Genomic DNA, 25125 nt, shown 5'->3' with positions numbered 1-25125 from the left:
TGAAATACTGACACTATCAACAGACAGGCTAGTCAAATATTTTCTTCATCAAAGCAAATGGCACGTTATTCCTTTTTGCTTTAACTGAAACAGTCAAGAGCACTCCCATAAAACAGATTTTGCTACATGTAAGAAAGATTTTTTAAAATAGATTCAAAACATTTCTACTAACGAGTGAACAGTGGTATGAAAGTCCTCTGTTTAAAGTACTGCTTGCTTACTACGCAAACTTGTTCAAACAGCGCATTGCAAAGCAAAACAAATAGAAGTATTTCACTGATATTAGTTTTCACAAGAACATTACCTTTCTTTCAGGCCAAAAAACATTACCTGAGAATGGCCACAGTTGTTGGAGTATTAGCCATAAATGTAAAAACAACAGCAAAAAAGAAGAAGGTCAGGAATAAAGGTAAAAATTTGCATTGGGTTGGACATTTCCCAGGGACAGCTTCATAGAGAAAGTCTTCTGAACCATTTTCTCTTTTTGATTTCCCAATACAGGAACAGTTGTGGTATGTCTACAAATAATTTATAAGACAAAATTTAGCTCCAAGAATGACACAAAAATGAAACTATTTTGGTATATTTTCATTGTGTCTGCATCACACAAGACAAGAATAAACATTGACTTTACCATATGGGAAACAGTCCATTTGCTGATGAGCACATGACACTAACACTAATTTTTAAAACTGGTTCATCGGAATTTGACTGATCCAGCTCACCTGAGCAAAAGATACTTTTGGCTTTTTGACCTAAAAATATAGTAATAGTCTCCATTTTGTATGGAGCAAGCTTTTAGCAACAAGCATAAAAAACTTGCAGAAGCTAGAGCCAAACCATATGCAGACACAGAGGTGAGATCTTAAGACTTAGGCAGGAAAGAATAGAAGCAATATAGGACCACTCTTCATCTAAATCCACAGAAGCTTGTTTTCAAAGAAAATAAACAAAACTGTGTCAGTGAAGTGTGAAATTTCCACAGCAAGAAGTAGTTAGTCTCCTACATTTTCTTATGGATAATACCTCCTCTCATTTTCCAATATAAAAAGCAGAAAGGCCTTTTCTGGGTCAGCTTGACTTTTGGATCTCTCTGTATTCCTCCCACATCCCTGCTCAAGAGTTTGTTGTACTAGTAGAGACAAGCACAGAAAGCCCCTCAGTTCTGGGAAGGCTTGAAAATACCCAGGCACTTTCATGGCTTACCACTCCTGCATTAGGGGCTACTGACATTCAAGTTTTCAAAACTCAGATTGTCACGTATACAATAAACATTGCATTTTGCTTAAAGATATAGATAGGAACTTCAGGTAACGTCAAGACAATTGCTGACTTTTCTCATTGTCAATTCTATGTAAAGTGCATTTAGATTTAACTTATTATCAGCATTAGAAAGTCTGGTAGAAGTATTTGTAAAATGGCATCACACAAATGAGAAATACTGTGGCTAACCAGTAAACCCTTACAATGAAGGGAGGCTCAGAGATGGGAAAAAGTGATGTGCCCAGAAAGCTCACAAAACAATGCAGGCTGTGAATGACCAGAACTGTTGCAAAGAAAGCTATACAGAAAAGAAACAGCTATGCCACTTCAGTGAATCAACCAGGGGTGTAAATGCTTCTCCCAGAGCTCATTAAGAGAATGGAAACATACTCCTAACTTAGCCAGACCAGCACAAACATGGCAGGTGAAGGACAGGGAGGGTGGTAAAACAGGTCAAACTTCAATATAAAGCAAAACAGCTGTACATTCATAATAAGAAGCACATTTTAAAATCCAAACAAAAAAAATTTCAGCAATTTGAAAGACAGCAAAACCACTGGTTAACTTGCTATATACTTGGTATATAGCAAGTTATACCACTTGGTATAACATGTTATATTAATGACCACCATACATACAACATCAATATCATGGGAAGTAGTCTACAGTTCTTGACCGTTTTTAAACCAGAACTCTGAACCAACAGAGTATAAAAAGCCAGACAACTACCAGAAACATTTTATAGAGCAATAGGCTTGACCTGGCTTCAACCCATGTAAGCCTTCCCAACAACTGAGGAGGGCCAGCACTGTGACAGTGAACACGTTAGAGACCAGCAGTGGGAGTCACACTGGTACCATAAGTGAACTGCAGTTGCTGGATTTTGCTAAATACAACCTACATTTGTATTGTGTTTTCAGCATATTTTGTATCACTCTGATAAATCAGAAACCCCATGAAACATCAACTGTCATCAAGTAAGTAAACTTAATATTAAACATCACACTTGCACAAGTAGAATGTCTAAAAATACCTGGTCAGAGTATATCTCTTAGTAACTGCCACTTAAATTCATAAATACTGCAATTTCCTGTCATACTAAGGGAAGAACATTTTGAAATATAGTGCATTTTACAGGAAACCAGAATAAACCATGTCAGCTATCTTCATCACATAAAGTACCTTTTTCATGTTGTTAAAAAGATATGAGGCACATCCGGCAAAACAGGGAGAAAAGTACTGGATGTCATCTCTGCCACAAATTGGGTAGTACATGGAGCGCAAACACCTGCAGTTAGCATTGCATGGTGCTGTTAAGTTATATAGAGTGCCTGTTCTGAAAAGCAGAAGTTAATAGACTTTTAATAAAGCAATTGAAAAACAGAAGATATGTAAATAAGTAATGCAATATTTATAGCGTATTTTAAAATATTCTATTCATGTTATTTATGCACTTAGTTGTTTAAAAATAAGCATAGTAGTTACTGCTCTTGAATTTCCATTTATTATGCACCTAGTTATTTTTATGCTATTATTCCTTCCAAAGATTATTCCTCCAATTTCCACTCACAAGAGATGACAAAATTTTGTATCTCAGCCCAACTCTTCCATGCAGACAACAAAATTGTATGAGCACTAAGATGACTGCATATGTTAAATGCAGAGTACAATGACACACCCTAAAGGACCTTAAAGATTTTCTCTGGCTGTTTAGGGAATAACTAATAACTAACAGAGTTTACTTTAACTCTTGCTTACTGTATTTACTCTCAATTCAGGCATTTACTTCCAATACAGGTCATCATATGGTTTTATTTTATGTAGTCCCACTATATTATTAGCATGAAAAATCACCTTGGGTTCTGTGAGAACTGTCCTAACTGGAGAGAATGAAAACATCCATTGATTTTCTAATATTAGTTCATTAATAAGTAAAGAATTTTCACAGGTTAAAAGTTCAGTCAGCTGAAACCAGGTTACTGACACTGCCAGTAGGGTTTAAATATTGTACTGTAAAATGAAAGTTCCACATTACATTAATTATCTAAAAGGCATGTTTCTTCATCAGAATTTGAGATAGCAAAAAATACTAAAAGGAGAAACAGTTTGTCTAGGAACTAACTTACACACATTCAAACTTCAAATGGAATATTAGGGACATCGTAACTACAAATAAACTCCATTTTGTTGTACTACAGCAGAATCCCACTAAACTAATTCATGTTTTAAGCCTAAGCAAACTAATTTCAATCCTTCTAAGTATGAAGAATGAACCACAGTGCACCATAAGCAAATTCATTAATCACAGATTTGTACATACAGTGCATTGCTAGCCTGTGAGGCATGCAAAGCCAAGAAATATTTCATCAATTTGGTGGCATTTGTCCTGTCTACATGTGCAGACAGTGTCTCTTTCCCCTGACCTCCAAAGAGGGACTGATTATTTAGTTATGGACAGTTAGAGAAAAATAAAACAAAAAAGATACCCCTGGCTTTTCTAAAAAATCTAGCAGATGAGGCCATCAATTGCTCTTTAAAAAACTCTATACAAATTTTTAAACAAGAGTCCCAAAGACATGTGGAAATGAACAAAGTACAGAAGCAGTCACTGCATTTCTGTTCCTTCAAGTTTTCAAGGAAGCACTGGGCAATAGAATTTGGCAAAGCCAATTATTTAAAGTGCCTGTTAGACAAAATAAACCATGTTAGTTCTGCTGATAGCCTAATTTAGTAACAAACAGTGTTACTACAACATGCTGACACAAACAAGTCCTCCTGTACTCATATAATTCTGAGACTAAACCTGCAAAATCTTCCATCACCTCTCCAGGCTATTTTTCAATAGGAAGATAATGCTTGCCATGAAGGATTTCTTGAAATTCTCCACAAAAATCAACATCAAATTCCAATTCAACTCTCAGAGCAGGCTCATAATTTATTCCTTCAGAAGCATCTGTTCAGTAGCATAAGCAGGAGGCAAACACTTGGCTGTTCTTCCACGAGATTATAAATCTATTAATTTTTTAAAGCTGCTGCTACATATTTTATTTCTTTGTAGAAAACAGTTTAAGAACTGACACTGTGTTGGTGCCACGAACTATTCTGATGCACATGTCCAGTAATACAGTCCAGCATGTAACACTGAATTAGGTAAAACGGAGTCATTTTTTTATAATGGATACTGAGGTAAAAGATACATTTCAGGACTGGTTAACTCCAAATTGCTGTAGATAAGTGGTCTTCAGCAACAGTTATGCTACATAACTGACAAAGTTACACAAAACTGCTAAATACAAATTAGCTGTATTTAGCTTAGGAGGAAAATCGGTTCATGGTAACTTTTGGCAGCTGTTTGTTATCATAGGACCTGGTATAAAAATATGGATAATTTCATATACCATTTTCTATACCATATCTTCAGCATTTTATTGATGAATACAGATTCTTTTGGTCAGTATGTAACTATAAGCTTTTTACAACCAAAAGCTGAATTCTGATTTTCACATTTCTGAGTTGTCCAAGGCATCTGTCTGCTAGATTTTTTTCAGACTCTGAAGCAAAGCCATATTTTAGGCATCAAATTTCAACACTGGCCTTTAAATATACTCTCAATTTATATAGCAAGTTGTAAAGATGAAATCAGAATGAGCCATAACTTGAGCTTTAAGGTTTTTATTTTCTTTCAGTCACCAGTGTATGGAACTTTGTTGATTCTCTTTGCATACCTTCTGGAAAAGGAAATACAAATGAATATTTGAGTATCATAGCAGTAAATTTCTACTTTCCACCAACTTGCATGTGCATTAGAGGCTACAAAACCAATTTCCTCCCCAACCCATCTTCTGCTACCTGTTTTCATGGTACACATCATGCTATTGTGTCAGTAAAGGGCAACACTCCTCTTCGCCATCTTATTTAGCTTCAAGTGCCTTTTTATGCATTGGAGCAGAACTATCAGATCATAATTTTGTACAAGATAGTGGTACGTAGCCCTGGTCTAAAACCGGGGATTTGGGAAAACAATAAAGAGGTATTGGTAAGTTATTCACCAATTTACACAGCACAAATCATGCCTATGATTTTGTCACATGTCATCTAGCAGTCCCTAGGTACCCGCCTTCTAGAGTTATTTGGCACAGCACCATCTGGCTCTTTGGCAGACCCTCAAACAGTTGGTGCTGCCTCTGGCTCTGTTAATTCATGACAGAGTAACTGACCACTTGAGAGCAGACTTTTGCAATAGCTAGCTGCCTTCCTCCCACTTTTAAGAACTGCTGGTGTGTACTATTTGAAACTATGGGAATTTAATAAATATTAACATTAAACCCAAGAGTGCACTAAAATATATTTACCCATTATACGTTTCAGAGACACCTGCAAAAGGTTCATTCCCGCATTTAGCAAATAAAAACACTGTGTTTAATATTAGGGCCACTGAACAAGTGCTTATCATGAACTTGATTATGCCTTTGCAATCCATTTTGCACTTGGAAACCAAGACACCACTTATGACTTGGCCTAGCGCTGCTGCTGGAATTAGTACAAGTCCTAGAGGAAAACAAGACAGAAACAGTTACATAAAAATGCAAGACATAATTGGCAAGCAACTGAGTGCAATTTTATGCTAAGAAAAAATAAAAACAGCTGTAAAATGCAGTCCATGTGATATTGTTTTCAAACCATACTTCCAGAATCTAACTGCATGAGTAATTCATTCTACTGTTACATCACCTTTAGCTTTTCCAGAGGTTTAACTGGACAGTGTCATTTATAGTTGTCCGAAACCCAATTCAAGACAGCCAAACTAGATGACTTAGGAGCACAATGAGGCGGGAATCTCTGAACACCAATAGGCATCTCCATGAAAATAGAAAATACTTTCATTCTTTCAGTGTTTTTTTGATGTGTCCATGTTTTTTCTTATACTTCTGTTATGAGCTTTTTAATAAGAGAACATAACCACTATTATATAAGATGCAGTAAGACATCTACTGAAGAATGTAAAGAAGTCTAGATCAGTGGGTCAGTTTTGCTGTCGTAGTCCATATAGTCCACAATGATTTATCCTCTTTGCACTTCAGATAAATAACTGAGCAGTTTTATATGGCTAATCTATAATACAACATAGATCTCAGTATAACTTCACTGACCTGAGACAGCTAACTTTAGAGACAGTTCAGGTATGGTGACAAAACTGCCGAAGCCACAGACACCCATAGTCAATGATAGTTTAAATAGTTTCCATGGTCATTGGTAATGCTTAGATTAGCTAGCTCAGTTCAGGTACAGCTAGTTTTCAGCATGACTGTAGTAATTTCTTTACAGATGTACATTTAATAAGCACTGTTGGTATTTTCAATGCAAAGACATTCAGACAAGGTCTATGGACAAAAAAAGGCAACACTCAGTTTTCCACTTCACTCCTGGTTATAGGTTAACAACTGAGCATGTATTCCAATGTATTTTCATGTAAAACTTGCAGATGCTTTGTTTTGATGCAACAATACTATCTGGTATTGCCCAGAAGAATAAGTAACTTAGAAAGTCTTTCCCAAACACATTTTTGTTGGAGAAAGAGCAGTTCAACTTCCATAGTTATATTGCAGCACTCTACAGCTTAGCAAGACACATTCTAGAAATATTAAGTCTGCATACTGCAAGCATCTGTTGGCATTATGGACATTTCTGCCTTGATCTGGTTGCTATTCTTCAGAATTAATTGTGTTGAAGTTAATCATGTGACCCTACTGAGCACAGCTCTTCCATCAGGTTTTTTTCTGTTTCTCCAACACTCAAGTTTTTCATAGCTTTCTCCTGTTCTACCTATTACTTCCACGTATCAGATAATAAATAGGTGACAGTAGGCCAATTATAGAACCAGTTACATAATAGCTTTATTACATATTCTGATTAGTCATTTTATTGCAAACTCATTGTAATTGTCAGTGTGGAACTAAAGAAGAGAAAGGCAAAGTCAACTTCTTATTTGTAATAAGCACTGTTTTCTTCTAGCTGCCCTTCATCTTGATTGTTTTAGGAACTAAGATACTAATGTTCCTTCAGACAATTTTAAATAAAGAAAATTAAACTTTTTTCACCAAGAATAAGAAAGGAATAAACTACAGTGTCATCAACACACAAAATCCTCCTTCTACTTTGAAAATGAGCATCAAGTCTTCAGAACCTACAAACAACAAGTAGAGCTACACCCTTAATGAATTAAGTACTAGAGTACCCAGCAGGCAAGAATAACAAAAATATTGTTCTGATTACTGTATGCCATCTAAGTACATTCACAAACATCTCACACAAAAAAGGTACCCATATAATCTTCCACTTGTAATGTCAATGAAGTGTTCAACACATTATGTTTAAGATTTTAAAATAAAAAGCCATATTACCTCCAAGAGTTGCTGAAAAACTTGATGACTTTCCAAACTGATTTTCTATAAACTTTGGTAGAAATGTGGCAAATCCAGTAGCAACTAAAGCTTCTGAGGAACTGGCTATTATTAGACTCATAAGCACTGGATTCCTCAGCAGTATCTATGGGGAGAAATTATCATAACGCTCTGGAAATTATTTGATTTTGGTACCAACTAAAGTAGAAGTCACTATATTGTAAAAGCAGATACTCTGAAGTGGAACTTCAGTAATACGCTTTTCTAACAATCTCAAGTATCAACTAAATGAATGTGCATTAAATTATCAGTAACATTGAAGTCTTCCATACCACAACATGATAAGTCGTTTCTAAAGATATCTAACATCTGGTAAAGAATTTCATTTCTCAGAATATATTCAGTTTTAGCAAATTTGAGATTTTTCTTACCAGGAGAGCCATAGGAAAGTCTTTAAAACTTTGTCCAATATTGTTGGTCTGAACCAGTACCTGACTTCCATCATCATGAGTTTCAGAGATTTTTTCAGCCTGTATTTTTGCAGTTCCTATAAATGGTCATATTTATCGACAATGAAAACATTCAATATCTGCACTCTTAGACAATTTCAAAAAACTACAAAAATTTGTGCTTCCTTTACTTGGCAAAGCTATTTCAGATATTATAGGTCTTCTTGCCTGTTTTATTGGTACAGATTTGTAAAGAGATCAATAATGTATTGTTAAAAGAAGACTTTTGTTGAAAGTATCACCCTTCCATTGGAAGGTCTTGGCTGCAATAAGATATTATCAGGGACATCCTAAAAACTTCAGAGTATGCTGAAGCCCTTTGGTTTTTTTTTTTGAATCACCCTCACATTCTCCCATTTCCTACTCCATTTTTCCTCTTCCTCCATCATTTCTCCTTCAATATTAGTATAGTAAGTCCCCTTGGATGCTCATGGAATTTCTACATGATTCTTGGTGGGTAACACAGAAACTTTAAATCTTTAGTCTTGGGTGCATAGCTATAAGCATCTCTCAAAGTCTGACCACCAGTTTCCATAATTAGGTATACGTTTCCAGTCCTACTGTACATCATTATATAGAATCATAGAATGGTTTGGGTTGAAAGGGGACCTTGAAGATCATCTATTCCCAATTCCCTGGCCATGGGCAAGCCCACCATACACGAGATCCTCCCTCTAGCTGATCTGCCTTGTTTTAAAGGCTTCATATTGGAGGGGGAAACAAAAAAAAAAGTACTTGTCCTCAGATTTTAGTCAAAGACAGTCAACTGAAAAACAAAATCAAAGAGGAAACATTCAGTCCAGTAGTTTATAACCTGCAAATATGAACAATCTCTCTTCCAAAGTAGCCAAGTATTACTAAACCTTTACCTGGTAGGTGCCTCGGAAAGCATGAAAAAGGTATTATAAGAAGCCAAATTGCAAAAAAGCATACAAGAAATCCTATCCACCATGCTCCAAGCCAACGTGGGTCATCTTGATCCACCTTTGTACTGGAAAAGTAATTCAGAAGAAGCAGGTTTACCTTTCTGAATTTCAGATTTCAGTGAGCTGGAATATTTCCTTTTAATACTTATTTAACAGAAAGCCTTTCAATATTGTAATTTTCTTAGTTTTACATGTATTACATATATTGTTTGCTTGTTTCAACCAACTACACAATTTTAAAAATAATTCCACCAAATGTAGCCTTCAACTCATTAGTCAATGTCTTTCCAATTTAAAGACCATTCTTTGGCCCTGATTTCAAGATCCTTAGGCATTATTAAGATACTGGAAAATCTGGATTTAGAAAGATTCCTCATAATCAATGAGTTATATCAAAACCAATTCAGAAGTTTAGAGTGCCATTGCATTGACCAGAAGGCTCTAAAACAGAGAAACTAAAAGTTTAAATGAAGTTGTTGGTTTACACTACTAAAATTTAAAACATTTTTTTAAATAGTGGACTATTATTCAACTGATAGATTTTCTAGCAAGCTCTTCCCTAGGAGTTAAGGAGCAATATCCTAACCCTCATCTTACAACTCAGGGAAACAGTTCATGAGGAATCAGTAGCTGCAGCTTAACCCCAAATAAACAACTAAGCAAAAGAAAAAGTATTTTTTGCTGCTGAGGTTTAAAATAGCAAATATTTAAATGCTAGAACAAGCTATTTGCACTACAAAGAAACTTTCACACACAATGGAGTCACTACTCACTCTGGGAAGTAACTCATTTGCTTGAAGACTTTATAAGTGCAACTTGTTTCCAAGTTAATGAAGCTCTTGAAAATGCAATATTTTCTGAAAAACTTTCTCCTCACAGGGAAAAAAGCTACAGATTTTAACAAAAATTATTAGGAAAAAAAAGAGGAAGCAATAAACTAAGTTGTATCTTGCCTTTTTGGCATCTGGATATCAATATAAACCTTAAGCAGCTGCCCTCCGACAACATAGCCAACAGCAGGACCCAGCAGAGACATGGCATAGCCAATTCCTAGAAGAGAAAATACATCAAGTTCACCATAACTTCTTTAAATTTTTTTAAAGCTTTCTTTTAATAAAATTCTTAAATCAATTTCAGACCAAAAGTTTTGTGTAAGTCAACCTGCTCTTTCACTGGTGTATAGAAGACAAAATCTATAATTATGCCTCAACAAGGAAATTTGCAGCTCTCAGAAGTTTCAAATCAGAGGTTCAGGAAAATTAATTTAACTGACTGTACCTTTAAGCATTATTAGATTGCTTTTTTGCCCATTTTGTGCCTACATTTAAAAGCTAACTGGTGAAAAAAAATTAGTGAAATTATGAACATTGGTTATTAACAGTATTGACCACAATCTTTGAGAACTTGCTTGTTTATGCTTTTGAATCTTAAGTTGGTTTCTAGATCTTCTAAGACCAGAAGACAGAGTTGCATTAAAGTGTCTGACTGGAGTAATACCTGCCTTAAAATACAAAACCAGGGCTTTTGACAGCTCCTGACAGTTTTAAAGAAAAAAACCTGACCAAACAACAAAAAAACACCTCCCCCCCCAAAAAAAAAAGAAATTACGCACCATCAAAAAAATCACCAACCTGCAAAGTTGCTGGTGGAACCATACCCTACAAAAGAGTACATGACTTTTTTGATGTCACAATAGCATCCCTGGCCTACCAGACAGATTTCTGTTGCATTTTAGCACTCCCTGATAGCAGGAACACTGTCTCTGCAGATTAAAGCTTGCAATTAATAGCAACTAGATCCATCTTTAATTAGTAAACATGCATTCTTTCTGTTTCCCCAGATGAAGCAATCTGGATTTCTCATTTGTTTCTGAAGTGCATGGATCACAAGTACTTAATTTCCCTCTAGTTAGTAAGAGAAAATTATGGGGGAGTCAGGAGGGTGAGAGGAGTGCAAGAGGGGGGAAGCAATGCAAAATGTGACACTCAAGTAAGTCAAAATAAATTTTGAGTAGCTATATCCCAGGTTTTCCCACCAAATAGTTTTTCCACTATTTGGGAATAGTGACATTGTCATAGGAACTTTCTGAGTTAAGTTCATATTCATCCTGCAGAACTTCAAACTGAGCTTAGAAAGTGCCTACTTCCTCCCACACACTCAGTTTAAATACCATTTGGAATTGTTTAACTTCAGCGGCTTTAGTTGTAGATGTCCCAGTCCTTGTGAAAATGCATGCAGTTTAGAAGAGAAAGAAAACAACAACTTATGAGCTGCAGGCTTATAGTAAAAGATGCTAGCAGCTATTTACAGACAATTTTATGGGTGGGTTCTGGATTTATTTTGGTTTTGTTTTGGGGGTTTTGGGTTTTTTCTGCCTTGCATAAGTCTTCTTCTATTAGGTAAAGCAACACAATATAATTTAACACTTAATACATTGCATGAAGCAAGAAAAAAAATCAAGGTGTAGTTACCAACCCACTCACTTGCATTCCAGTTTTGTTATATTAAGCAGAATACACTGCTCTTCTGAACTCAACTCAGTTGCCTGAAGATTGTGCACTTTTTAAGTATGAACACTGACACCATTCTCCTGAGTCTTCAGGTCACTCCTTGTTCCCCCAGTCATGCAGACAGCCCTAATTTTGCTCTGTTTATTTCACTGGTTTCAGGGGAGGAGGCAGAGGAGGAAGAAAAAGTGTAATATTATCTCTCTCAAAATAAAGAAACAGCAAAAATAAAACTTGTCTTTGTCATCTAAGATTTATCATCTGCAACTATCCTATTTCTTGGCATCTAATGAAGTAGCTTGCCTGGAAAAACTGTGCAAAAATTGCATGCAAACAGATAATTATTTCAGTTTTGTCCCTTAAAATATTGATTTAGTCTGGAAAACAGTCCTGGAATCTGAGATGCTTTGAATTCCTCCTATAAGTTACAAGTATAGATAATATGCTTTTAATCAGCTTACATACAAGATGGGGGAAATAAATATCTTCATACCCATAGAAAACACTTAGACTGCAAGGAACTTTGCAATAAAATTGCACATAACCTAGAGAATGGTGACTGAAAAAGATTAAAAACCATTGCTAAGTAGTAGTATTCCTTAGCTTTTAAACAGTCCCAGGAAAGCAACCTCTGTACTTCCAGTACAGCCAAGTGCCAAATTTCTATGTTGCTAGAGAACTGGATTGATCCCATGAGGCACAGCAGTGTTTATGGACTGAGTGGACAGCCTACTATTAGAAGGTACATCAAAAATATTAAAGGATACAACAATATGCTCTAGCTTCTGACCTGATTGATTTTGACCTGACTGATTCTGACCTGACAGATTTTTCAACATCTGTGACTAAAAAGTTAAGTTTTTGCTACAACTTACTCTGTTATTAACAGATGGGCTACATTAACCATTTAACAATTTTTAGTTACTGACATGAAAAATTGACAGAAGGGGTGCTCAAAGTAGCTTTACCAGGCTCTACAAAATAAAAATTGAAAAGACTTGGTACTTAGAGCAGACTAATAACTAAATTGCACAGTAATGGATGTAGAAATACTTCATGTACATAAGTAATAATTACAAGACTTAGAGGAAGTAATTAGAGGAATTAATAAAAACATTTGGAAGACATTGCAGTCTATGATCTATCCAGACAATGTATATGGACAGTTTTTAAGTTACCTATATAAAGGGAAGACTTGTGTTTTGGGACACTATCATCAATAAAAGCTGTCCCCAAAGTATATAGAGGGGTTCCTCCAACTCCCAGCAGCAGCTGTCCGAGGATAAAGACATACAGATACTTGTGAAGTGAAGAGTTTGTGCTGGCACTGCAAGTGGCATTAGCAAAGATGGTTTCTGCAGTTTGACACGTGTCTGAAAAACAGAGACAGCAAGATTTTACAATTCTGTAACCTAACTCATCACGTCCAACTTAAAGAAAAATCTATACCAAAAGCTAAACTACAAAAGAATGCTGTTACATCAAGCTCCCATTTTAATATTCATACCTATTAATATATCTAACATGGCAGTGCCAAGCCTTCCACAATATCATATCCCCCAAAAGAAACACTTTTTCTTGGGCTTGGTTTCTGTTTCCTCTCCAGGAAGGCAACATGAACAGCCCTATTAAAATGCTTTGGCTTGTTGAAAGTATTATTGACCAGACGTATGAAAAAACTGAACAACCTACCACCTGTCAAATGGTCATTCCACAGGTTATGAATACTCCTATGTAACAGACGCTTCATTTTATTCTTGTACCTTATAACAATTCTGAGGAGCACTAACAACTTCCACTCTTAAGTGACAGAGCAGCCTGAACAACCTGAGGAAATCTGGGCCTGATAGAAAGTGCAGAAAATGCAAAGATAATCCTCCCTTTACGTTCACTCTTTTGGGAAGTGTTTGCTTATGAAAAAAGGAAAAACCTTAAAAACCTATGCCACTATCTCTCATAGAACACACACTGCCATGCCTCCAAAAAGAGAAGTTAATGTAAATCCTCTGTATTTGTGCACACACACAAAGAGGAAAGTAGTGGTACAGCAGTGTAAGGTTGTGTCTGCTGCTGTAATATTTGGCACTACAAGGAGGCAAAGAGGAAGTGAAGACAGGGAGTATGTTTTGTCTTCTCCTTTCTCTTGCTATCATTGCACTTTTGGTAACAGAATACCAAGTGACAAGATTTAGGAGCATGGTTCTTTCCATGTTTCTCAACATAAGGGCATAAAACCCAAAGAAAGAGGATAAACCCTTCAGTTTGGTAGCAATGAGCCCCACTGAACAAATATATGAAAATGTCCTCCAGATCAGGTAACTAGACCGATTAATTCACATTATTTCACCAGAAAATTATTACAGACTTTATTTTCCTTAAGTTCTTTTACATCTGAGAACACTTTTTACTAAAGCAAAGAAAGGGCAAGATCAATCCACACTTTGGGCTCACAAAACAAAGCATAAGGAAGTGCTGGCCACACACTAGGTATTTAAGAAAATTTACCTTAATCATTACTTCCTGTAGCACACAAAAAGTGATACAGCACCATTGCACAGAAACAGGCCAACACAAGGGATAAGAAAACCTCACTTCAAAAGGAAGAGTCTTTAAAGTTTTCCTTCCTTTCCACTTAGGAAGTATCCTGGGTAATCTGTCCCAATGTTTGACTGTCTTCACAATGAAGTTATCTTCCTTGTGTCAAGTGAGAAACTATGATTCACATTTGGTGTCACAGACATATTGAAACATATTTAGTTTTTAAAATAAAATCCGAGACTGAAGTTTAAAGGTACACTGCTTATTATATCTGCAGTTTTTACAGTCCTCTGTGCCGTCTCTGATTTATGAAATTAAGTTGATTCTGTTAGGACACACCAGCAGGGGGAGCCCCCGACTGCACATACCGGAGCCAGCTGCGGCACCGGCGGCTCAGGCAACTTGGACAAGTTACGAGAACAAACAGCTGGTCACACTTGGGTAACAAATTTGAGTCTAAAACCTTTCTGGAGAATAGAAAACACATTTTACGGTGGCTTAAAAAAAAGATTAATAATAAGCAGACCACTGATTAGCAAATCTTTCAATATGACATGGATTAAACTATTTCCAGGAAGAGGTATTGTGATAAATAAGTGATCAAATATATTTGTACAGTAGGATACATATATCCTCAGAATAAAAGTAAATTGTTATCTCAAGATAAAGCAGTAAGTTCCAGGAAGTCTGTAAGACTTATGCTGGAGGCTAGATGTATTTTGTATTTCAGACCAGACTTATTAATTAATATGGCAGCCATATTAAATTTTGCATTGAACTGTACTTTAAAGTTATCCTACATGTAAAACTCACTGTACTGACATATAACAGGCAAACATTAGTAATCAAGTAACCAACTAGTAAAGAGCTGTTCAGAAATAAATTAAGTGGTAGATTTTAATACAAAGCCTCAAATACAAGCTTAAAGAAAAAATATTAAGATCTCTGTAAGTGACTCACACAAATAATGAAAAAGGAAGCCTTTGGGGTTGTGGTGCTAGTAAATTCTGCAACTAATTGTATAGTTAAAATGTTTCATCAACCTCAGAACTAGCTAAACCAGACATCTCATCATCCTGTACAGTGGTTTACTTGACAGTTAAGGGATACTGTTGCACTGCACCTGAAGATTTATGTTTACTGCCATGGTGTAGACACATTCCGGGCACTCTTAGTCATTTATCTTTGATAGTGTTTTGTTTAAATCAGCTTAAGATCTTAAATGTACTCACACAGGCACAGCAAAGGCACCTGCATTACAACAGTCAAAACAGCAGGCATGCTGTCAGCTGACAGTACTACGGTGAAGAAAACATATTGCAATTCAAAAATTCCCCACTACTTTTAGATTTCACAAGGCCATGTAGAAAATGTCCCTAATAAAGGTACCAGTATCTACAGCCATCTTCAATGATGGATGTTGGATGAAACAGTAACATATTCTTTGGGATTTCAACTAAAAGTGTTTGAAAGGGGAAAGATCAGTTGCAATAGCTGGTAATCTGCTCTCCCATATTGTCAGTATCTTGTCCCAAATGGGGGGAAAAAAAAAAAAAACAACAACAAACCCAAACCACAAAAAAAATCCCCAAAAACCAAACCAAACAAGCCCAACCAACGCAAAACAACAACAGAAAACAAATACAAATCACCCAAACAAAAACAAACAACAACAACAAAAAACAACAAAAAACCCCACCCCAAAACAAAACCAGAAAAAAAAAAACACAAAAAACCAACTAAAATCAGGTTTAAACTTTTATGTATTAAATTCAGCTTCCTTTTCATCCTATAGTGAAGTAAGAAGGTCAATACTGAAACCAAAATTTTAGAGAAATTGAATTGTAGCAGAGCCAGGAGCAAGTAACCTGTTGCCCCTCTACCAAGAGCTAACAAGTAAATATCTGCTCATAGCCCCCAAAACTGTAAAGATGTTTTCCTTTGACCTTGTTCAGTTAAAAGTTCAGTTAATTTCCATTTCAGATCCTCATTTATTAGACAGGGAAAAACAGCTTTCCAAACTTTTTAAACTAACATCTAGACAGCTCATAAAAGTTGACAAATTAATTACCACTAGAGAAATTAATTTGAGAATCAACAACCTTTCATCAGGTTGCTTAGCTACTGATTCTTTTTAGTGAGCACTCTAATATGCTTAGTCATTGAAGGCATAATTTTGATTAAAGACTGCAAAAACAAGACAATCCTAAAAGATCAAGTCATCCTGCTTTAAAAATATCTGAACATTTCTGTATTAGTTATAGATGTGTCACTAAATTGAAATACAGTTGGCATTAATCATATTGTGCTAAGTCTTGTTTAATGAAAAAAGTTTCAGAACTGACAGATAGCTACACCGATGATTTAAGTACTGCTTTGTTCAGTACTGCTTGTCTCCTCTTTATTTCAAATAAATCCGCAAGTTAAAATCAACATCTTTCTTAAAAGAACTTAGAGAAACTTGTTAATGAATTAATCAAGATGCCTTTAATAGTTCAAAACCACAAAGAAATGCAAGAAGTAGTCACCTTTCAGCAAGATGCTAAGTCTAACATTTAACATCTCTCCTATTTGCTGACCTAACTTGATTCCTAGTCACAAAGAGATGCCAGATAATTGTTTCTTTAAAGTGAATTTTAATTGCATTCATCAAGGCAAGGAAAAAAAAGCATTTTATTTAAATGTTGTTTATGACTAAGAACTGATATTGACACTCAAATTTCTTCTGGAAAAATAAAGTTTACTGTGCAGAAAGGCAGCTCTAGGACTTAGAGATTTCACAGAATCATCTTATTTTTAGTTACAGATAACACCCTATTTTAGGACTTTGACAGAGATTAACTATGTTGCACCAAATTAAGAGTTGCACCAAGTTGATACAGAGATTTAAATTTTTTAGAGTAATTTTCAAAAGGTAACAATAAGCTTACCTTCAAGTTTACCTCCATATTGGTATTTTCCACTACTAAAGTGTGGTAAGGAAAATACAAGTGAGCCCAGTCCTAGCATAAATGCGGAGAAAGCAAGCCATCGTGGTTTGTGCCCTCTTTCTCCAAAGTAAGATACAAACAGTGACAATACACAAAAAGCAATGTCATAGCTTGCAGAGATCAAGCCAGTGAGGGAACTGTTCAACTCATAACGCTTCTCAATTGTTGAAATACTGATGTTAATCAGGCCATTTACCACAATACCTACAAAAATAAAAAAAGGAGATAATTAGTCAAAGATACTTTAATTCAATGGAGTTGCAGAGATAAATTTACCCTTGTGTGATGGAAAGGTTAAAATTAATATATATTTATACAAGATTCCTTTAAATGGTATTTATTAGCTGTAAAATACAGGTATATAGTAGATCAATAAGTGCCAGCTTAGCCAGCCAAATTGCACAGGACCTGTGGATTTGTCAGAAGCACAGATTTCAAATAGAATGCATTACAATGTCATAAGATACTTTTAAAATAGTCAAGGTTACAACCTGTATTAGAATACAAGATATGACTGGAGCAAGTTCAGGACATAGTTTTCAAATTACTGCAAACAACCAACTCCCCACCACCACAAAGGGAAGATAAAAGAAGGCTTCTGAATGAACATGTATCCTATATAATACAAAAAGTGTAAGGCTATTTAAAAATTCTTTGCAGCTGTTTCAGAGCAGCTGAGGGGATTTACTTCAACAGAGCAAAAAAGGTTTACCCCCCTGAATCTTTAACTTCCCTGAAGCAAAAGTATCAAACAACCTGGAAAAAAGGCACTGCACAAGCTGCCCTACTGAAGCACAGATGAACTGCAAAAAAAATTATACAAAAGTAGAAGTAAGCTACAATTGCCACTGCATGCTTAAACACTCTCTTCATTTTTACGAAAGCATTTTTTGTAGACTAACTTGAATCTTCCATCCTGCTTCAAATTCTGTTTCTATGAGAAAGACCAGGTAGTTAAACTTTCAGGAGTTTGGTTTTAGCAGTCCCAAAATAGGATTCAGTTACACAATAGATCGCTGTAATTATAACACTGTCAGATAACTTAATCTATCATAGCCTAATTAAATTGTGCCCATAATAAAATACATACCTGAAAAAAAGTTGCAAAGTCTTAGAGTCAGAGATGCAAATACATCTGAGTTCTGTAATCTTACAGATGACTGATGAGCCTCTACCCCTACTCTAAAACTGCAACATGACTCTCTACTGTCATTCTAAAATGAGAACACAAGACTAGTGACAGAAATGTGTTCAAGTTAGTTTTCAACAAGCTATGCACCATCCGTAAGTACAACTACTTGAGCCAAACTTCAACATCTCCTTAGAGCACTCAAATGTAATAAAAAAATTACTCCAAATATAAATGTTTTTCTAATGGCCAAACTTCAGCTTTCTATATGGAAACAACTCTTGGCACAATCTTAGTTCCAATACCCTACTACGGCCTCTTTATTAAGGCTGACAATTTCACCTGTCAGTTTAGTCATCACACTTAAATTCACATGGGTTTGACACAAGTATTCAGGTGTCCTTCCACTGCCATTAGTTACACATTCAGCAACTTTATTTTCCTCTTTAGAAGCATTAACCAAAGAACAATACTAGCATGAAGGAATGAACAAACAAGTTTTTCCCATCTGCCAGAACTTCAAACATTCACTAAGGCTTTATAACACTCGTGTGAAGGTATGCTACACAGCAAGTGGATTACAGAGCCTAGAAGGCATTGTATTTTATGTAGTTTAAGTCACTACCTTTAATTTACATCCTAAAAGCCATAAAACCTTCCAGGTAATTATACTGGATAATTAGATTTCATCTGTAAAAATGCAGATGTGATGAATGGCAGCATAACTTCTCCAATTGCATAATCTAGTGATTAATCACTAAAGTCTCTCCAAGAAAAAGATACTAACTGATAATGACTTGATCTGAAAAACAAATTCTGTAAGGACATCCCAACACTTAAAATTGTAGTATAGAAATTAATTTTTAACTATTCTCAACCAAAACTTTGTTGTCCTGCCACATCTGTTAAGAGATTTAGGTACAGTGTGTACTGACGCATAAAATCCAGATTAATTATAAACCAACTTTATTTGCTATGACAAAGCAAAAGAGTATTTTTTCTCTTCATCCATTCAACAAAAATATGTGTTTTGCAGTTGTTATAAGAATGGTGACTTTAACAACAGGCACACAAAAATAGCAATTAAAAAGGCCTTGGTAAAAGTACCAGGCCTAATTGGCCTATAAAATATTAGCATTATTCAAAGACTTCACGTAGATTAGACTGGACCAGTCTCAAACTGTGGTTCTGTTGCTTTATGTACTAAAAATTATTAATGACACGAGAAATAAACAGTCCTTCTTGTACTCAAAATAGTGAGATAACCTCTACCTTGTTTTCTACTACTATGAACTGCAGCATATCCAGTTACTGTATTACTAGATGCAATCATACATTTAGGCAACTCTAAGTGCCATACACAAAGCAAGTATTAGTCATGTAAAAACATTCTAGGCAAAGAAGTGTTTTCTATTCTGGAAATACAGGTTTCACATGTACTTCAACCAGAAAGAGCCAGAAATTAGAGTTAAGTTCTACCTGAAATCCTCTGAGAAGTTGCAATACAGCATATCAGGTGCTAATGATAACAACCTATTCTCTAGAGCAGCTAGAAAATATTCTGACAAACACATGCCTTAAGTTAGACTCACAATATACCAGGTCACTGCAGATAATCACCTACTATGTTCACTCATGTAAAAAGTCTAGTAGAACAACTTACATTCATCAAAAGTGTGTTACAGATTACTTCATTAATCTTCAATGCATTAAGAAATAATCTTTTCTAGAGGTGCATTAGAAAGTTTAATAGATATATCTTATCTTCCACAGTGATGCTTTCTGTAATTTGGAGGGTAAGTCAAATGATCAGACCCAAACTAGAGTACAGTATTAGGACACATAACTTCAAAATCCTAGTTGTATTTTGTTTGCTTTTATCTAAACTCTGAAGCTGCAAGACCTGAATATTTTCACAAAGTTTCACACATAACCCTGAATTTCTTACTGATGACCCTTGTTTTTCCCACATCTCCAAAAGAATTGCAGGTTGAGTCTTCAGCACCCAGTTTCCTTTATATTCTAACCAAAGGAAAGGTTCTTGTCAGAAAATCCAGGTAACACACCAAGAATGTCACAGGATCTGTAATAGCCATGCCTAAACCAGCTTCCAAACCAAACATCATAAGTTTCCTTTAGTTAGCCTTCCTTTAAGGCCCTAAACCTGAACTAGGTAAGTTAGGTGCCTGGCATACATATACAGTTAGATAAGAGAAGCAAGACCTGGATGAGTGGCACAAGCAACACCCAAAACCTCCAAAGGGGACAGATTCTTATGATACACAAGTTATTTTTATGATCGGGAACCTAACCAGACTACAAACAAGATTTTAAAGTATGCTGAGTTTGTTAGTCAGCTCAACAATCAGATCAGAAGGACTGATTTTAAGAAATTTAGACATCTTAGAAATAGTCAAGACACTTTGTTTAGTTTAACAATTTTTTTCGTGTCATATTCAGGGTATTTCCAATTGCCTATCCATATTCTTATGCCACTCAAAAATATTTATATGTGTATTCTAAAAGTCTTCTACTACTCAGCTACTATTGAAACCTATGATGTAAGAAGTTCTTTCACACCCTTCCCCCCCCCTTTTTATTTATAGGGAAAATAAATATGACAGGACAACTGCAACAGTAATCATCTTCTGCTCCTACCAGCTATAGCATGGCCTTTCAAATCCAAGCAAGAAACAACAGGCTTATCCCAAAACTTTCTAAATACTTCTCTTCTAACACTAAACCTATATGCTAAGACAATATCAGAATCTGAAGGGACTAAAATCAGAAAAAGTTCACAGAAACACATACCAAGACACTAGTTCATGCAAGGACTTTCCAAGCATCACAAGTAGCATTAAAGTCCTTCTAGGTTTTAAGCAGAGCCTCTAATTCTCTTCTCATACCATTCCAGTTGCCTCAGTGTGGTTCCAGGTGGAACAGAGACATCCAAACCCTATGTTTCTTTGCTGTAGGCTGCCCTCTCCTCTAACTCCAAATATATAACATTTCCCTCTACCCCTCTATAGAAATCTCTTTATGAGTAACAACAATGAGCTTTAAAGCAAATTTTTCAGGAAACACCCTTTTCTTTTCTAGCTAGTCAAATAAAGTTGAAAGGTTATGAACATGAACTCAATCATCCTTTTGGCAGACAAATATCTAAGTTTTACAAACGTCAATTTTGTATATTTCTTACACTAATTCTTCTCCTCCCCTCAGTTAATTTCTACTTTTTAAGCCTAAGGCTTGCTGAGGTCCTAACCAATCATTACAGAAAACCAAAAATATGGACAAGAATCTCTGAACCTGAACAACAGGAATGTAGGGCAAACTAAACTTCAGGTTACTCCCAAGGGTGAACTTAAACCATTAGTTAAGTTTTAGGAAGATGGGTGCACTGGGATTCACAAAGTCCCACCCAACCAGGCCAGGATAGTGTTTTAATTAGTAAGCAGGTAGTAAAGTGGAGAGGTACTACAATTTTGTATTTATATTGGTGTTTTAATCCCTGGCTTGTAAGTCTCTGGCTGTGGTGCACATCAAGCACTATTTCCCTGTGATCAGTGGGGATGCAGCATTGACAAGAGCATGAAGCAAAGAGCTGGTAGGACCGTGGACTCAGCAGTGGTCAATAAAGAACGTGGGAAAAGAAGAAAGGAGAAACAGTGAACTGCAAAGAGTAATACCGTGCAACTTCCCCATCGAGGGCACAAGTGTACTTTCTTCTCCTTAGTCAAGCCATTACCGTCAGTGTTCAGAAACAGCACTAGAGGAACTCTGTCTCTCCTTACCCACCACAAAAAACATCACCACTCCTTCCCTGCCTTCCCCAGCCCAGGCTCCCGGCGGTTCCCCCCAGCCCCGGGACGGGGAGCAGCATGTGCCCTGGGCAGCAGGAACAGATTACCTTGGAAGATGGCCAGCAGGCTGTAGGCAGCCAAGTACCCCTCGGAATTGTTGCAGAGCTGCAGAGCTCTGGGGGTGCAGGGGCCCCACCCGCAGGGCCCCTCCTCGGGGCCAAGGCAGGGCCTGGCGCGGGCCGCGGCGCCGGCACCTGGGCTGGCGGGGCCCGCGTGGTATCGCCGGCCGAGGTCGGAGCTGGGCGTCTCGAACGCCGGATTCTCGATGCCGCCGCCCTCCATGGCGCCCGAGGCCGTTGCCAGCGGCGGCTGCGAGCGGCACCCGCGCCCAACGCTCCGCTAAATACCCCGCCGGCGGCCCGGGCCCCGCCGGGCAGGTGGCAGCGCTTCCGCCGCCAGTCCTCGGCCCGCCCTGCTGGCTGCCCCCGCTCCTGCCTCGCGGCCGGCGCGGCAGGGACGTCCTCTCACACCACGGCCGCGTAGTATCAACAGCTTTTAGCGGTTCACTGAACGTCGGGCGGGTAGACCGGCACGTCGATATTCTCCAACAACTTTTTTTCTGACGGGAAAAAAAAAAAAAAAAAAAAAAAAAAAAAAAAAAAAACCAACAACCAAAGCACCGGCCAAGTACCTGAGAAAAGTAATCAGGAATGTTTCTTTTGCGACACGGAAAAAAAAAAAAAACAAAAAACAAACCCAAAAAGACCCCGTTCCGTATAAGTGTTGCAAAAAGGGAAAGGTTGCAAAATGTACCAGATATAGTACTTTCCCACTTTAGGCAACATGACCTGCCCACAACAAAAACTGTGGACGTTTGCAGATGCTATCCTTTTGAAATACTATTCTCTCAGAAAGTTTCCATGTGCAGGAGTTCCCAGTCATTAAACACATTGATTCAATTGCAGACATGAACCATGAGAATTTGTCAAAGGCATAAGAAAGTCTGAGTTTGTTTGCATTTAGTATAAATTGTTTGACTCCTCTGCACAAGAATAACTGGGAGAGAGTCTGGGGATCAATTAGCTGTCACCACTGGTGATCATCTCTGGGCAGTATGAGTTAGTCCTGAAAAGTCCTTCCCCCTTTAAGAGTCCAAGACATTTTAGGGTCAAGAGAAAGAGGATTGAAACTGGAGACATCAGCAGTGACTTTGGTTTCACAGTGAAAGCCAGGGCATTGTCTTGAATTCCCAACTGTCTGTTCTTAGAGAGAAGCACACATTTTCCAGTATTCATATAGCAGCACAGAAACTACATGGAGACTTTCTTCTGTAAAAAGAAAACAAGTAAGTTAGACAAGAGAATATGTTTCTAATTATTCAAATAGATAAATTGAAAATGGAAAATCAGCTGTTATTGCTGCTTCTGTGGCGTCTTGAGGGGACAGTGTATGGTGGCTAGAGCTGGAGGACCATGGACTTCCTGGGCCTTCTCCACTCTCCTCCTTGGCCACCTCAGGGTCCCTCCAAGGTGCTGTCCCCCCCCACAGCCAGCAGTGATCTTCCCAAGCCCACAGGAGCACAGAAAGCTGCTCTCCAGTGAAGCATTCCTCTGCTGGTCACTGACGATCTGAAGCCCTGAAATTAATTATAGTTTCAGGCTATAGTCCAGAATGTTGTTTCCTCAAGTGGGTATCAAAATATATCCCAGTTAACAGCTTCATGAGAGGTCTAAGGATATGCATAAACCAGCTGGCACACCAGTCTGTTTCAGAAAGAATATAGTAGAGTCTTCTTTTTGTGTTTCCATTTTTTGATTTTCTTTCATATCCTCCTAATTATAATAAAGTAGGACATGCCATTTGAAACAACATCCTGATTTTTGCTAGAGTGCCTCCATACTTGTGTAGTAAGAGTAACTCATGAAATTGCTAAATTATTATACTGCTAATAAGATATGAAAACCGCTCTTGCTCTGCCAGATCAGCTACGTTTCTTGTTATCTTCATCTAGTTGTAACTCTACCAACTGGTGGTTTTGTTTTATCACCACAGGAAGGTGACAGAACGGAAAGAAAAAGAGAAGCTAGTGGAGCTCAGTATATGTTCAGATGAAGCCAACAACATTTTTAACGAAACTGGGGAGGAGGGTAGCATTGTGGTGTCCAGTGTAGGTCTAATCTGGAAATTAAATAGGGAATTTAATAATCGAGGAAATTAAATTGCATTGAATTTTTGAGAATTTGTACCATGCTAGTAGAACACATATTTTAGGAGAAAGCTACAGGGACAGGAAGAGAGAGATAGAGAATAAAATATAGTGTATTTTTGCACTGTTTATGTCCCCAAAAGCAATTTACAGAGAAATGCAGCAGATTTAACCAGCTTTTATAAACTGCTTTACTCTGAGACAATATCTAAAGCCATTATAGAAGTTTCAGTTCTTCCCATTTAAGACTTGATACAAAACCTACCAGAAAATGGCAAAATATAAGTGGTTTCTAGGAGAGTATCTAGAGTGCTCAGATAAAAAATGGTAAAAGACTGTGAGGTGAATAATCTATTTGCCTAGTCCAGAGAAGCTCATCAAATGGGCAAATATGACCAGCACTTTTATGTGTGTATTGCAGTCAAACGTACTTGATAAAGTTCTTTTATATGTTATTCTCCATAGTGTACCACTTGTTTCCCCAACTTCACATGAAATCACTTCTGAAGGATAAAATGTACAGAAATACTACAGAGAAGTTTGTTTTCCACAAAGAATTGAATGAAACAAGCTTGTTCAATCTAAAAAGTTGAAGTGCTTCATGAAATACGTAACCATAAGGAAAAAGACAAAATGCAACAAAAGATTTCAGAACAAATGAACAAACTGACAATTAATTTTCTCTTTGGCTTTAGAAGGCTTTTAATCTTCAGTAGAGGTGAGTTTTTGGAACAAACTAGTAATGGATTTGCTGAATTCTAAAATTCCAGATGGAGCTTGATCAAGTTATGACTAGGATAAAGACAGGAGAACTGATTAACTAGGAAGTCCTTTTCTGATCCTAAGTTTAAAG

General features: G+C 36.8%; 1 protein-coding gene across 3 annotated transcripts in view; it reads right to left on the bottom strand.

The window, feature by feature from the left end:
- Nucleotides 1–22586, bottom strand: part of SLCO4C1 (solute carrier organic anion transporter family member 4C1) — a 28541-nt gene extending 5955 nt beyond the window's left edge. The window contains exons 1-11 of one of the 3 annotated variants that reach the window (XM_019289601.3): nucleotides 22174–22583; nucleotides 17075–17338; nucleotides 12785–12979; nucleotides 10053–10149; nucleotides 9043–9164; nucleotides 8096–8211; nucleotides 7665–7809; nucleotides 5616–5811; nucleotides 4989–4991; nucleotides 2446–2599; nucleotides 331–518 (exon numbers count right to left, since the gene is read on the bottom strand). In XM_019289601.3, the coding sequence (XP_019145146.3) occupies nucleotides 331–518; nucleotides 2446–2599; nucleotides 4989–4991; nucleotides 5616–5811; nucleotides 7665–7809; nucleotides 8096–8211; nucleotides 9043–9164; nucleotides 10053–10149; nucleotides 12785–12979; nucleotides 17075–17338; nucleotides 22174–22408 (1715 nt within the window). In that variant the 5' untranslated portion in view covers nucleotides 22409–22583. Of the gene's footprint in view, nucleotides 1–330; nucleotides 519–2445; nucleotides 2600–4988; nucleotides 4992–5615; nucleotides 5812–7664; nucleotides 7810–8095; nucleotides 8212–9042; nucleotides 9165–10052; nucleotides 10150–12784; nucleotides 12980–17074; nucleotides 17339–22173 lie in introns of all 3 variants that reach the window. The other 2 variants (XM_039567564.1, XM_039567565.1) reach the window with 2 other exon arrangements.
- Between the last annotated feature and the right edge of the window lie 2539 nt (nucleotides 22587–25125).

This window comes from Corvus cornix, chromosome Z (assembly GCF_000738735.6).
Source record: "Corvus cornix cornix isolate S_Up_H32 chromosome Z, ASM73873v5, whole genome shotgun sequence".
In the NCBI taxonomy this organism is placed as follows: Eukaryota; Metazoa; Chordata; class Aves; order Passeriformes; family Corvidae; genus Corvus; species Corvus cornix.
This window is presented reverse-complemented; position numbering and strand designations above follow the sequence as displayed.